Source organism: Natrix helvetica (assembly GCF_964273705.1).
Source record: "Natrix helvetica genome assembly, chromosome: 1".
Classification (NCBI taxonomy): domain Eukaryota; kingdom Metazoa; phylum Chordata; class Lepidosauria; order Squamata; family Natricidae; genus Natrix; species Natrix helvetica.
This window is the reverse complement of record NC_138548.1, coordinates 149,876,391-149,892,339: the sequence shown is the minus strand read 5'-3', so window position 1 is coordinate 149,892,339 and position 15,949 is coordinate 149,876,391. Positions and strand designations below refer to the sequence as shown.

The following is a 15,949-nucleotide window of genomic DNA, read 5'->3' as shown; positions in this document are numbered from 1 at the left end:
ATAACATTTTCTAGGTTTTGCATACACATGGTAGTAAGCCTCGGTTTTCCAGACATTTAACATTTAGAAATTGACTTATTCAGCAGATGGTTCATAGATAGGACTAAGCAAGATTAATCTTTTCCACTGCAGGGAAGAATAAAGCCATATAAACACAGAAGATTGCCCACGGCAGTATGTAAAATCAAAACATGAACTGAAGTCTACATTCCTGAGTTTAAATCCCAGGCCTTTTCTTTCTGTATTTCTAAGCCAATAGTTTGGAGCAGGGACCCCTGATTTGGAGAACTTATGGGCCACTTCTTGTATCAAAATACAGCAACCATGTGGAAGTGAGGAATTTTACATAGGCCTAAACTCAGGTATCAGTCTCTTCTCCTTTTGCACATGTGCCAAGAAGAAACCTTCCCGTCACAAGTACCACATGGAAATAAGTCCCTTCCACCACGGATATAAGGAAAGAAGCTCCTGATCATTCTGCATGTAAAAAAAGTGGTTAAATCTGAATCAGAAACAAACTTTAATTCTACAATACTGTCAATTGATTTTTCAATGTATTTTCAATATTATGAAGTTTGAGTATAACATGTTTATATAATGTTCTTGGGAGACATACATGGTTCCAACTAAAAAACCCTTATTTTTTTCCTCCTGGATCAGAACAAGTAGCAATCTTAAATTTATCACCCTTAGATTTGATGTTATTACTTTGAACATACAGTTCATGACAGTGGTGAAATGCTCTGAAGTCTGCTACTGGTTCACTTCACACGTGCAGGTGCAATGCAGGTGCTACTGCGCAGCACTGAAAAAGGAGGATTAAGAAGCCTTTTCTGAGTCTGCAAAGGTAATAGAACAGTGGGGGAGGGGAAGGGGAGGAAAGCAGGAGTTCCTGCTTTCTAGCAAATCTAAATCGCACAGCATAGCTGATTGTTGCACAGCTGATCATTGCAACTACCGGTTCGTTCAAACCGATAGTAAAAAAATGCTATCAGTTCAGGCGAACCAGTAGTTCCGACAACCAGCTGTGCGACAATCAGCTGTGCCACATGATTTCTAGCGAATATAAATCATGCAGCAAAGCTGATTGTCGCACAGCTGATCGTTGGAACTACCGGTTTGCCCGAACCAGTAGCCTTTTTTTTTTACTACTGGTTCAGGCAAACCGGTTGCATTTTTTTTTACTATTGGTTTGGGTGAACCGGTCCAAACCAGTAGCATTTCACCCTGGTTCATGACATTCCAAAATGTAGAATCCATCCATTTAGAGGCAATAGATTATCCAATTTGGGGAATGGATTCCCCCCCCCCCCCAATATATCCCAAAAAACCAAGCAGGATTATAGGATACTTTAAATGTGGGAATTGAAATGTTTCTTAATTTAATGGATAAAAAAAATGTTACACTGAGGACCTTCACCATCTACACGTTGATGTATATGACTTGTCAGACTCTTTTATTATGTCAGTTTTTCACAGTGAGGTTTTCAGTGATTCACAACCTATCACTAGGTTTGTCCATGATTATGTGCCCTATATGTTTCTTAAGCACATTTATGGCAGACAATAATAGATGTGAAAGTTTCAGATATTTAAACTAATGAGAAAATATGAACATGACTTTTAAGTGATATATTAACAACACATTTTTAACGGGGGCTTTTCTTTTTTTCTTTTCATCCCATCGAATGAATCTAATTTATTATCCACAAATCAACTTAATTATTAAATAATGTTAATTATTAGCTGTGGAGCTCTTTGAGTGCCTTTTTAATAATCTCTTTCTGCATTGAAAGGCTCATGATACTCTGGAATTTTAAATATTTTTATAAGATGAGGTTAGTGCCGTTTCTTTGAACTTTTATGTTCTCCAAAGTTATTAAATATGTTCCATCAGCAGCTTCTCTGTTTAATCTGTATTTAGAAATTGCAGAAACTATTTTCACCCAGGTTTATCTGCATTTAAAAATACACACAAATTAATTCTTAATGTAGAGGCCACTTGAAAAAGTGAGCTAAGCAGGTTTGTGGACAGAGTTAATTTTAGACATTTTGTTTTATCATTGCTTTCTCAGGATAGTAGAGATTACTGTTTATGGGTGTAAGAGTCATCTATTATTTTCTTGCCAATTCAGCAATTCCCATTCCACAAAACTCTGATGATGAAGGCATTTTCAGCCAATTACATAGCTGCATACTTACCTAATATACAGGACTCCATTTTGATCCACCCTCCGTTGCCAACCAACTGGGACTTGTACTGCTGGCAGCCCTCCATCCTTGTCCCCACTGTCACATTCCTTGCTTCCATTCATTTTTCTGATTAAGCTTATGATTCTTCAAAGATATCAACAGGAAGATGATATCCTTATTCTAAAAATCATCATGGCCTTCAGGAGGTGGCCACACAGCACAGTAATTCCCAGGGTGTACAAAGTGCATTGGAAGGCTCTGTCTCAGTCCATAAAGTTGACCATTTTTGTTGCTGTTGTTGACAAGTCAATTGCCCATTCTGAATCAAGGCAGTTATGAAATGTGTTATTCCTTATGTAGTCATAAGGATATCCTAAATAGGTAAAAACAAGTATTTCCAACTTGGGAAAATCATAATCCATCAATTTTCTGTCACTGGTAACAAAGGGACACAAATGTTTATTCCTAGTTCCATAGCACAACTCCAAGCTTGCTGACTGTCTAAGCTAATTTGTATTTTGAGAAATTAACTCCCATTTTTACAGATGTATGGCAACTAATACCTCCAGGTATTCAATCCTTTTCATATGCCACATTCTTTTTGTTTTCTCATGCTCTTCCATTCATTGTCCAAGGTACTCCTGGACACCTCTTCTGATTCTCTCATGATGATACAACTTCAAGGTGAAAGCCTGAGGAGAGAACATAAACAGCTAAATACGATTATCAGTTTTTTTTAAAAAAGGAAGTTAGATATGCGCATTTTAAATTTGTTCTATTTGGGGTATTAAATAGCTCATTAAATAAGAATTCTTTTCTTCTCAGTCTATTTGCACAATGCAACATAGTCTGATAAACTGCCATTTGGGGTTTACACAAATAGGACTTGTATCTCACCACAAGCTTTAGTTAGAGTTGAGGTTTATGCAAACCCAAACCTTGGATGTTTCAGATTTAGAGGATATAATATATCTGAAATAATAACCCCAAATCCACAAGATGCTTTGCTACAGTCTCTTTCTATACCAGAGCTGGCATGAAATCACACCTCCCTAAATTTTGCTGTCTACACATTGCACCCCACAATGCAGTATGCTGAGCCTTCCAGAGGAAAGGGGAAATGTTAATGTTCTGAATGGCTCAATCTGTGCCTTTTGTTGGAGCTTTCACTAGATTTGAGATCTGTTTCTCCAGCACATGGCAACTGGTTGTAAATGCGAACAGATTGATAAATACCCAAAATGCAGCAATGTGACCGGGGCTGGTGGGTGCGGATGGGTGTGGCATGACATTTTACATTGGCCAACAATGCTTTACCGGCCATACACATGTTCTGAGGCTGTTGTAACTGCAAATAGTTGACCAAGGATAAGTGGAGAACTGCTTGTATGACTTAAAGGAAGGATGGGATCACTGGAGTATTTGACCCCATGCAGCAGAAAAAGAGATTTCTTTTTAATTTCTTGTCTGCTTGCCAAGCTAACCATTTCAAGAGGCAAATGACATATGCAGCAACCCAAAACACAGAGTTTTTCAGTCCTATGTTCATAAACATGTGAACAATGTAGTCAATGTCAGGAACACCTGCTCTGCAGATGGATCGATAGCTGCTTAATCAACCCATTTACAAAGGAAGGAAGGAAGGAAGGAAGGAAGGAAGGAAGGAAGGAAGGAAGGAAGGAAGGAAGGAAGGAAGGAAAAAGGTGTACAGATGCTAGGGATCCAATCTCCATCACAGCTAGAACTGAATGAGGAATGGATTAAATAGTCAGAGACTAGATTGATGAGGCAGTCGTAGAGGAATGAAGCCACAAGATTGAGAGTATGGAACATATCATCTCACTGCCTAGATGTGTACACATATAGACCCTACTTTGTCAGCAAGCTCTTTCTAGAGGTGGGATGGGAAAATACTAGTTCCACAATTGGATATCAAGCTATCCTTGGACTGCCTTAGCTGTGGGGAGGACACTGAAATTCAAGGCAAGGGCATGTTAGTGGGCTGTCCTTATACAGGGCAAGGAGGCTGTGTAGATTCAACTATAGTTAAAACAAAACAGTGCAAAACAGAAGTACAGGTAGTCCTTGATATATGGCCACACTTGAGCCCCAAATTTCTGTTAAGTGAGACGTTTGTTAAGTGAATTTAGCTCCATTTTACGATCGTTCTTGCCATAGTTGTTAAGTGAATCCCTGCAGTTGTTAAGTTAGTAACAGGGGTTGTTAAGTGAATATGGATTCCCCATTGGTTTTTCTTGTCAGAAGGTTGCATTAGGTGATCACATGACCCCGGGACACTGCAACGGTCATACATTTGAGTCAGTTGCCAAGTGTCTGCATTTCGTGACCATGGAGATGCTGCAATAGTCATAAGTGCAAAAAATGGTCGTACGTCACTTTTTTCAGTGCCATTGTAACTTTGAATGGTCACTAAATGAACTGCTGTAAGCTACCTGTAGCTAGTGGCTGTGGTCGGTGATCTCTCATCAACTGTGTTAGTTCCAAATGTAATTCTAAAGTGACTAGAAATTATGAAATCTGAATATGTTGTGCTTGTTCCACATGACACACAACAACAAACCTAGCCCCCAGACATACATCTGGAAATGATATTTTTCACCATATTCACATTTTATATCATTTACCTGAATATTTCATTCTGTACAGTGTCTAACAATTCTGTCTGCTAGCATGCATGCATGCCACCTCCTCTCCTCCCCCCATCCAATGGGGATCCTCTAGGACAGGGGTGTCAAACTTGCGGCGTCATGTTGTCATCACGTGACGCATTGTGACTTTTCCCCCTTTGTTAACAGGGGGTGGGCGTGGCCAGCATGTGACGCATCCGGCCCGCGGGCCACGAGTTTGACACCCCTGCTCTAGGACATCATATGACATTATATGACATACCCCTACATATGCTAATTTAACAAGTATAGGAACCATTAGTTTTCAGTTCCAATCATATTTAACTAATATGGCAGCCATTACAGGAAGTGAATTTGGCTTCCCCAGTGATTTTGCTTGTCAATAGGTCACGAAAGGCCACAATAGCTAGTTTCGTATTACATACTGCATATTGCTTTACTTAATTGCTGTGGGCTATGTACATAACTAGGTTTTGACTGGTCTCAGGTGTTCAAAATTTATGCCTCTATTATGAAAGAAAAAAAGTCTACTAAGGTTTCTAGACAGTAGCATAATGAGAATCAAAGTTGGCATTAGCTTCTATTCACTGGGGAACAACTTTGTGCTAAGGCCTAAACCTGCCTCCTGAATGGCAGAACACATAAATGGCAGCCAATTAATTATGTTTGATTCATACCATAGCTTGTTTTAATAATGATTTGCTGATCCTAGTGCAGATAATGTGCTAAACAATAAACAATGGCTTGTTTATTTCCCAACACTTCATACTGACCAGCTGCTAGGAACTCTGGACATTCACAAATAAAAACATACTCAATAATAAACAGGTACAATGATAAAGAAAATAAGGAATAAAAGATGAGAAAAACTAGGCAACCGCAAGAAGAAAACATACACTGCCAGAAATAGAAAATTCTGAATACAGTTGTTCTGTTTGCACAATACAATACACAAATTCAATAAGCCCTGTTATGGTTTGGTGTGATATTGTGAGCCCAGCAATGTCATGTCAGGAGTTTCCAGGCCAGGGGTCTCCAACCCCCCCAGTCTGTGGACCAGCATTGATCTGTGTCATGCCAGAAGCTCCATCCATGGAATGCAGGCAGCACATGAAACAATGTCCCCTCTGCTCCATGGAAAAACCTCTCACTACAGAATTGGTCCCTGGTGCCCAACAGGTTGGGGGCCACTGTTCTAGGTCACACTTAATAAAAAAATAAAGTCTCCTTTGACTCATGTCCAGTTTTGCGTTATGACAGGGACACAGCCATGTACTATCTTGGTAGTACTATAGCAGCACTTTCTTTAAAAATGTGGTTTATTAAATAAGTTCTTAGCCTATTCCACAGTCTTGGGATGTCTTCATGGTTTCTTCTCCAAATTCTAATCAGGGCCGATTCTACTCAACTTTCAAGAGTAATCAATGTCAACTACATACTACTTTCTGCAGATTATTATTTTTATTGTATAATTGGAAATAAAGTTAAATAGGATTACTATTATCTGTGATTGAAATACAAAAAATAGTAAATGTGTCAATCCTGAAGCTGACCTGACCAAAGCCATCCAGTGTTGCCACACTGGAGCTGAGGGGTAGGAAATTGAGATAGTTGGGACTTTGTAGCAAAAATAAAATACTTTCTCTTGGGAACCAAGGACATTCTCTTACCTGGTCAGAAGAATGAGGAGTAATGTCACCAGGCAACCAGACAGAGCTGTAATTGGACCATGTGACTGATTGTTTTGAGAAAGTGAAAAACTTTTGCTTTTAATTAAGTAAAAACCTTGGGAACCCCCAGAGTCGGTTTTCACCAGAATTTTGCCAACATGATATATCCAATAAAGCTATTCTTTAAGGAATCTACTTGCCTCGGAGTTTTGCTTGAGTCTATTACCTGGAACCCTGACAAAATGTGCATTATTGTCGACTAATATTAAAAAAGCTAGAAACCTAAATAGATACAAAGTACTTCCAGAACAAAATATTTGTCAAACCAAGTCAAATTTTCAGTGTAAAGTAACCTGGTTGTTGTTGTTATTCAGTCATTAAGTTGTGTCCGACTCTCTTCATGATCCCATGTAAACCTAAGAATTGTTCAAAATTGGAATGTGGGCTGTGTCAGGCTTTTTACAGTGTAAAAATAACAACATGAATATAATTTTCAACATAAGCTACTTATCAATGTAATTTTTGGTCCTTCTTTCAGAATCAGAATTAATATTAATATTACTTTAGTGTTGTTGACAACAATAATAATAGTAATAATACTGCTGATAAAAAAGACAAAGAAATCTGGATAGTGGATGTTGCAGTACCTGAAGGTAGTAGAAAAGAAGAGAAAGAACTGGAGAAAATCACAAAATACAAGAACCTGCAAATAGAAATAGAACAACTGTAGCAAAAGAAAGCAAAGACAGCTAACAGTAATAAGCACCTAGGATGCAATCCCAAAACAACATGAATACCATAAGCACTGATAGCATCCGTCATCAGTCAACTGCAAAAGGCAAGTTTTCATGGAATAGCTTATATCCTGCAATTATATCTTTAATATCATTAAACAATATCTCACTATCCCAGGTCCTTGGGAAGAACTTGATAGGTGGACAAAAATACCACATCCAAGCTGGCTGGATGTCAGAGGTGGGTTCCAGCCGGTACGCACCGGTATGTGCATATTGTGGTCGTAAAATTTAGCATGCCTTCCCGTATCGGGGCTTATGGAGGCCCCTCCCCTGGCCTGCCCCCTGCTCGCTCCCCCGCCCGCCCAGTCATTGCTCTCTCTCTCTTGCCCCACCTGTCCGCACCATGCTTGCCCCACCCACGCATTTCCTTTGCTGGACTCAGCTGTTGGAAGAAGCCAATGCTTTCTTCTTTTTGACAAGCGCCTGGCAAAAACGTTGACTTTGCAAACCACTTCTCAAAGAGAAGGAAGAGGGGAGGGGCGGATTTCTTCAGATGAGCCCAGAAAGGCCACTTTGCCTCTGCTGCTCTCCTTCATTGCCTCCATTGTTTAATTTCTGTTTATAAAGGTCACGTGGAAGCAGTGCGCAGGCTGCCGACTGACCCAGCCCGTGCCCAGGGTGGCTGGGCTGTCCTGGAGCATCTCCCAGCCGGGAAGGGCACCAGGAGAAAGAGGGGCCGCCAAAAGCCCAACTGCAGCCAGCAACGGGGCATGAAGGAGCGGCTGCCCACAGTACTGGGAGCATCCCCAGGTTGGTGGGCTTGTGGGGAAGCTGAGGAAAGGTGGCCGAGCACCTCTTACCTATTCAACCCGAAGGCTGGCCTTTCGTCTCTGCGGCATGAATCGGGCCTTCAGCCGTGGCCCACCTGCCTCCCCTTCAAGCCTCTTGTAGCTGCTGGCTGCTCAGGGAAAAGACTGGAGGCTTCAGCTGGCCAACTTCTGTAAGACAAGACAGGCAGGCTGGCAGGCGCGTGACTCTGCCCAGAAAAACGTAGAAGGTGCAGAATCAGCTCTGCCTGAAGGCGAGAAGGCTCGCAGCCTCTCCTCTGCTCGCCCGCCAGCAGAAGCCTCCTGGGAGTTTTTGGCTGGCAGGCACGGGGGGAGAGCTCCAAGCCTTTTTTCCTTCAGGCAGAGCTGTTTCCATGCCTTCTATGTTTTCACAGGCAGAGTCATACACCCGCACACCTGCCTGTCCTGTCTTACACAAGTTGGTCTGGAGTGGGTGAGACCATCTTTGGGAAAGAGCCATTCCTTCTGCTCAGCTTACACACTTGAAAAGCCTCCGTGGTTCCACATCCGCAGCTGATCCCTTCCTGGCCAAAAGGTTGCCTTTTCGGTCACAGCAGGGCTTCTGGAAGAGAGTGGCTGAAGCAGCTTCTCTCTCCTCCTCCTGCCAGCTGAAGGAAAAGCCCTGGGGAGAGGGGCTCCGTGTGCTGCTCTGCCAGGCTGCCACAGCCGATCCTCAGCACCCAGTCTTGTGAGAGGCAAAATGAGAGGCATCCCGCCGGCAGAGCCTCCGGGAGGAAGGTGAGTGAAGTGTGCAGTGGCGGGAGAGGCTGGCTGTCCCCGAAGCCAGCTCTCGAGGAAGGAGGCAGAGATGAGGCCTGGGGCTCGCTTCCCTGTCTTCTTCCTCCGAGAATTGCGGACGGCAGGGAAAACAAGGCTTCTTTGACAGCCTCCCAGCTGGCAAAACAGAAATTTTCGCCAACTGGAAGGTATGTATGTGTGTGAGAGAGAGGGGGGGAGAGAGCGAGAAAGAAAGAGAAAGAGTAAGAGAGGAAGGAAGGAAGGGGGAGAGAGAGAGAGAAAAAGAGAGACAAAGAAAGAAAGAGAAAGAGAAAGAAAGAAAGAAAGAAAAAGAAAGAAAGTTGGAGAGAGAGAGACACACAAGAAAGGAAGGAAGGAAAGAGAAAGAGGGAGGGAGAGACACACAAGAAAGAAAGGAAGGAAGGAAAAGGAAGGAAGGAAAGAAAGAAAAAGGGAGAGAGACACACACACAAAAAAGAAGGAAGGAAGAAAGAAAGAAAAAAAGGAAGGAAAGAAAGAAAAAGAAAGAGAACTTATGATCACAATTGAGCTCAACATTTTCTTTGCTAAGCAAGAGTGTTGTTAAATGAGTTTCACTACATTTTACAAGTTAGTCACTCCCATCTGATCACATGACCGCCAAGCCACACCCACAAAATAGGCCACACCTACAGAATAGGTTCTAAAAAATTTTGAAACCCACCACTGCTGGCAATGCAATCAATCACGACTACTCAAGCCACAAGGCTCTGGGTGGCATTTAGTATCCAAACATACAATTTAAGAAATGGCAGCCTGGACTAAAAACACATCAATAAAAACACGGCAGAGACTCCAGAAGAATAGAGCCAGGTTTTAAGGGCCTTGCAGAACTCCAAGAGTATGAATGCCAAATGTATTTGTGGAGGGATGCTGTTCTAGAAGGGAGGGGGTAGTGAAACAGAAAACACATTTCCCAGGTTCCACAAGATAACACTATTTAATTGAGGGGACCTGGGGTGTCACCATTCTGCATGAAATCCCAGGAGAGCAGAAACAATTGCAGATACAGTCCTCCAGATAACCAGGTTTAATGCCATAGAGGACTTTATAAATAAGAACTGGTACATGTAAGCTAAGCAACTGATGCAATGCATGAAGCAGCAATGACGCATGGACATAACAAGAAGTGCCCATCACTGCTTGTACTGCTGTGTTTTGAACCAGCTGTACCTTCCAGATAGGTTTACAGGTAGAGCACTTGGAATAATTCAGTTATGAGGTGATTTCAGGACTGTCTGAAGGGCCCCCCAGTCAAAGCAAGGTTGCAGCTGGCATACTAGATTAATTTCTGTAAAGGTTCTCCTGGCTCTAGCTGCCATCTGGTCTTTGAGCAGTAGCAGCAAGTCCAGAAGGGCCCTCAGGTTGCACCCCAGTCTCAAGTGGAAAATGGAACCCATCCAACACCAATTGTAGAAATGTCCTTGACTTAGGACAGGGGTGTCAAACTCAATGCGTCATGTGCTGGCCATGCCAACCCCGGTTTAATGAAGTGGGGGAAAAAGTCACACTATGTCTTGTGACGGCATGAGTTTGATACTCCTGACCTAGGCCAAACAGCCACAACCACAGCCACTCATTCTTGTAGGATTGAGCTGAGGTCTGTACTACCACTGCCTCTTTCAAGTCCTTGAGGGATCATCTCCTCTCTCAAAAGAGGATGATCTCATCATATGGACTCATCCTTTTGATCACCTCCTGGGCTACCTTGACAATCTAGGAAGGGCTAGGACAGCGATGGCGAACCTTTTTTGGCTCACATGCCATAAGTGGGGGGAGCGCAGGGGGGGTCGTGTATGGGCGTGCCACACCCACAATGCATTGCGCGAACCCCCCGTGCGCATGCACGCACTACAGATGCGACCCCCCATTTTTTGCATGCTTTTTTTGCCCTCCCCAGGCTCCAGAGGCTTTATAGGAGCCTGGGGAGGGCGAAAACAACCTCCGCCGCCCCCTGGAAGCCCTCTGGAGGCTTGAGGGACCTTTAGGACGCTTCCCTGTAGCCTCCGGAGCAGTCAAAACGAACCTCAGAGCAAACCGGAAGTCACTTCCTGTTTGCTCGGAGGGTCGTTTTGAGTGCTCTGAAGGCTTGAGGGACCTTCAGGATGCTTCCCTGAAGCCTCCGGAGCAGTCAAAACGAACCTTCGTGCAAACCGGAAGTCCGTCCCGAACTTCTGGTTTGCCCGTAGGGCCGTTTTTTTGCGCTCCGGAGGCTTCAGGGAAGCTCATGAAGCCTCCGGAGGGGGTGGGGGAGGCTCTTTTCGCCCTCCCCAGGCTCCTATAAAGGCTCTGGAGCCTGGGGAGGGCAAAAAATGGCTTTAAAAAAGGGTGAACTCAGCTGGCCAGCGCGTACATGTGCGCTGGCCAGCTGACAGGGCAGCGCCTCGTGTGCCCTGACAAATGGCTCTGCATGCCACCTGTGGCACGCATGCCATAGGTTCGCCATCACTGTGCTAGGATTTAACAAACTGGAGGCCAATGCTGACAGATTAGAATTTATCTACTTCTTCAGGAATTACAGAACCAATGTTATTTTTTTAAATTTAAGAAAAAAAATATTAGGAAACAAATTTCTATCTGAAGCATAACTTTAATGCAATTACTGTAACACAGCATAATTAGCTAGAATGTATTTTTGCAATGCATACCTGTAAGAATTAAAAAGGCTTTTCATTGGATCTTTATGTATCCAGTTGTCCCTGCATACATACCGGGAATAATCTTGTGTTTCCTTACTATGTTTAGTAACAATATGTTTACTTTTAAAAAAATAGACTAGCAAATGGAATTTTCTATCCATTGTTAATTCTACCCTTCTGACAGTAGTTACCGTCTCTCAGCATTGTGTCACGGTGTTGTAAAAATAATGACTTGCTAACTGTTTCAGAAATAATATTTTTGAAAGTATGAGAACAGTAACAAGCAAATATGAATTTGTGATGGAATGTGTGGATGACCTTGGAGAAAGAGTGGAAAGGATGGTGCCTAGAAAAAGAGGGAGGAGCCCAAGTGGCTAATGGTCAAGAGGAAGAAACTTAGAAAGGACATTCCTTAATCGATTGGGCAGTTCAAAGTGGTGGTGGGAAGTTCATACTTTCATACTTGCAAGATTTTGTTAATGTAGCCTTAGAATAAAGTAGAACTGTTTCCTATCTGGTTTACCAGGGAGGGCTGACCAAAGTGGATTTTCTATCATTTACATTTTTCGTAAAGAATTGTTTCCTTTGAAATATTTTTTGAAGTTCTACTTGTTTTATCCTTTTTTGTCTCTGCAGTTCTAAATACACTGATTGTCAGAGACCAAAAAAGAGGAAAAAAAAGAGAACACACACAAACAGACACACACACTCTCTCTCTTCTCTCAAAGAGCAATACAAAGATAAACAGTTAAGGCAATAGCAGGCATTAGGGGAAAAAATTCAGTCCCCAAAGCAGCAGCTTGTCATATCAAACTGGAACACATTTAAGCTCAATTTCTTCCAATGGCACCTGCGACAAAATAGAACATGGCAACCTTCTTAAGAGGTTTCAGTGGAGATGCCAGTAGAAACTATAGAGTTCTGCTTGCCTTGAAGGAGGCTGGGGTATGCCTCTTCCTCAAGAAGCCATCAATATGGCAACATTATGCAACTATCATCCATTCTCCAACCTTCCCATTTTAGTAAGGTTAGTCAAAAAGCCGATGGTCTGCAACTGTGAAAAGATCTTGAGGAAGGAGACTATTTAGATCCCTTTCTGTCAGGTTTCAGGCTCAAAAATCATATCAAGTCTGTGGTGGAAGTTCTTGTGGATGGATGACCTTTGGCGAGGCTAAGTCAGTAGAACTGTGAGTTTTGTGGTCTTGCTGAATACCTCAACAACTTTTGATACCATTGATTGTGGTATTTTTCTGGACTGTCTCCAAATCCTGGGAGTAGAGAATACTGTTTCGCAATGTGTCTCTTCTTTCTTGGAGGATACTTATAGTCAATGGTGTGTGTCTGTGTGTGTGTCTGTATATAGCATCCTAATAGTGGGAGAGGGGATGGATCTATTGCGAGAAGTCCTTCAGGGAATGATGTTCTATATCAGGGGTGACAATCTCGCGGCCCGCAGGCCAGATGCGTCACTTACTGGCTCCACCCCGCCTGGTTTAGCTAAGGGGGGGAAAAGTCCCGATACATTACGTGACGCTGCTGTGATGCTGTGGGTTTGACACCCTTGTTCTACATGAAGCCTGTGGGGTGATGATCTGATGGGAGGAATGCCTTTGGACTTGCAGATCCTACTTTAAGAGCAGATGCAGGTACCTCTGGGGTATCAGTTATATTCTCTTTTAGATGGGAAGGCTCTGCTTTCAGTGGCTCATTTGATATAGCCTCTGAATAATCCTAATTTGGATTACTGAAAAGCACTCCGTATGGGGCCATCTTTGAAGATCACTCAGAAGCTTTCACTAATCCAAAATGTAGCATCACTTTCTCCGTGCAACACTCCCATTTTGAGAACCCTATTGTCTACAGTTTTCTTCTGGGTACGTAAGTCAATGTACTGATTGTCACCTTTAAAATGCTTCATGACTGAAGACAAGGATGCCCCTTAGACCTCCTTTTCACCAATGGTTTCTGTCTGTCAAGTTCTTAAGTTCTGGGAGGGTGGAATCCCTCAGGAGGACCCTGCATTACAGAACATAATCTATAGGGGCTGTGATGATGAGCCTTTCCTGTGGTGGCCTCCCTTGCTTGGAATGGTACCCCCACTGATTAAATTGACACCTCGAGTTTCCAGAAAGCCTTATCAATGAGGCTATTCCAGAAGCCTTGGGAGAAGGTCTGTTATAGATGGTGAGCTCCTCCTTTTATGGGTATATTTATTGTGATGTTCATAAGGGTTGCTCTATTGTAATGCAAATGTTATTCATTTATTTTAACCTTCATACTGTAAAGAGAGGAAGGTAAGCTGCTTAGAGTTTCCCAGGATCTGAACTGTGCCCTGAAAATGAGCAAAAAAAATTCATTTGCACCTAACTTTTGATGGTATTCTGTTTAGCATGAAATAAAATATACGAAGGGACACAGACTTTTTAACCTTAAGGAAAAACCCATGTATTATCAAGAGACACGAGAGTCATTTTTCTAGACAGATTAGAGTGGAAATAAGCTTATTTCCATAGTATGCGACATACACATCCATACAAAATGTCTTGAATCCATAATGCTACTGTATGCATATGACTGTCTTCCTCATAAGGTAGAAAACAAAGTACAATAAATTCTAATTAAATTGATTTTAATCATGATAGCTTTTCTCCATAATGCTTTCTTTAGAGGCCATTAACCAGGAATATGGATTCTCCTGTCCATACAATACTTCCCTAATATAAAAACAGAACACGAAAGGAATTCATTTTTATCTACCTGCTTATCAAAACAGCAGACAACTGAATATATATAGCCATGTTACCTGATCAGCTTTTTTAACACCATTTTTTTTACTACTCTTGTCTGCATTTCCCTGTTTTGAAATATACCATATAAAAATCAATTTAAAAGAACTGCTGTCATGCAGGAAGAACGGAAAGAATTAAAGAGTATAAAATTGAATTGTCTTCCTTTGCACAAGGAGCAATAGTAACCCAGCTATAGAGGAAGTCATTTAGACTGAGCTTCTCTAGAAGAAAATATCAAAAATATAATGAGAAAGCAAATTAAACCTGTAGATTGCACTTTCCTGGTAAAGTACTAAGTCATATGAACACATTATTTTTAGCATATAGAATGGTTTCTAAAGTGCTTCATTTAAATTTGTTTACTGGAACATTCAGGAAATAATCAACAATGAAAACTCTACCATGAAAGAATACAGTTACAATTGATAATGTATTAACAAAATAAACATTGAAATATTTGATGAAAACTGTAACTTAACAATGGTGATTAAAAGTTCGTGAACCCTTTGAGTGATCAATATCTCTGCTGCATAAATGTGATCTAAAATGTGAAAAAACTGAAATATCACATTGGCATAAGTACTCAGGCCCTTCATTCAGTTCTTTGTTGTAGCACCTCTGACAACAATTATAGCCTCGAGTTATTTTGGGTATGACGCGACAAGCTTTGCACACCTGGATTGGGGGATTTTCTGCCATACTTCCTTGCAAATTCTCTCAAGCTCAGTCATGATGGATGGCGACCACCACTGGACAGCCATTTTCAGGTCCCTCCAAAAATGTTCAATAGGGTTCAAGTCAAGGCTCTGTCTGGGTACTCTAGGACATTCACAGAGTTGTCCCTAAGGCACTCCTATGGTGTCTTGGGTGCAAATCTAAATAATTTGGAATCAAGAAAACAGTGAAACCCCCCCTCCCCCCGTATATTTTTTGTGGCTCACAGGTTGAAGAAAACACTGAAGAAGACTACATACAGGTGTTCACACAGGGCAGGAAGAGGAAGGGACAGAAAAAATAGAGGAATGTGGAAACTGGGGAAAACTTTACACCTGTTTCATAAAAGTTTGACCACTTACTTTCCCAGCCATAATTTTCATTTCCTTTCTCTTACCAAGCAACAGCATGTATAATTATTTCTCAGAACTACGGGTAGATTCTATGCATCTGAGGAAGTACATTGTGATTCATGGAAAGCTTTTGTAATCATACAAGTGCTAGTTTTTAGAAAGCCGAAAAGCTATTTTGCTTTTGAAGAAAGAAGATAATAGCTTTATCCTTATTCTTAATCTAACAAGTGTGGCCAGAGTGAGGATCTGCCTCAAAAGTCAACCTCTAGGGATTTTGTTGTAAATGTCTCTCATTCTGAAATTAAAATAATTTCTTTAATTAAGGAAAGGGGACCTCTGTGGTGGCTTCTGGCTATGGAAGAGTTTTCATTAGAAAGTCTACTTAGCCAAGTCCACTTTCAATATTTTGTTTTTTATGGAGAAATTGATTTTTTTAAAAAAAGAACTTTAAAATACCACCTGACTCCATTGTGATTCTAGTTAGTATGCAATATGAAGACAACCCAAAGCCAAAAGAAAGATCCAAAAGAATCCAAAAGAACAACAGGTTTCTGGATATGCCCCCCCCCCATCAAAAAGAA

The 15,949-nt window shown here is 41.7% G+C and overlaps 1 protein-coding gene across 2 annotated transcripts in view; it reads right to left on the bottom strand.

Moving 5' to 3' along the window:
* MBD5 (methyl-CpG binding domain protein 5) overlaps positions 1-15,949 on the bottom strand; it is a 162,877-nt gene that overhangs the window by 56,689 nt on the left and 90,239 nt on the right. For both annotated transcript variants that reach the window (XM_081962923.1, XM_081962924.1), the window contains exon 3: positions 2,203-2,885. In XM_081962923.1, coding sequence (XP_081819049.1) covers positions 2,203-2,315 — 113 coding nt within the window. In that variant the 5' untranslated portion in view covers positions 2,316-2,885. The remainder of the gene's footprint in view (positions 1-2,202; positions 2,886-15,949) is intronic.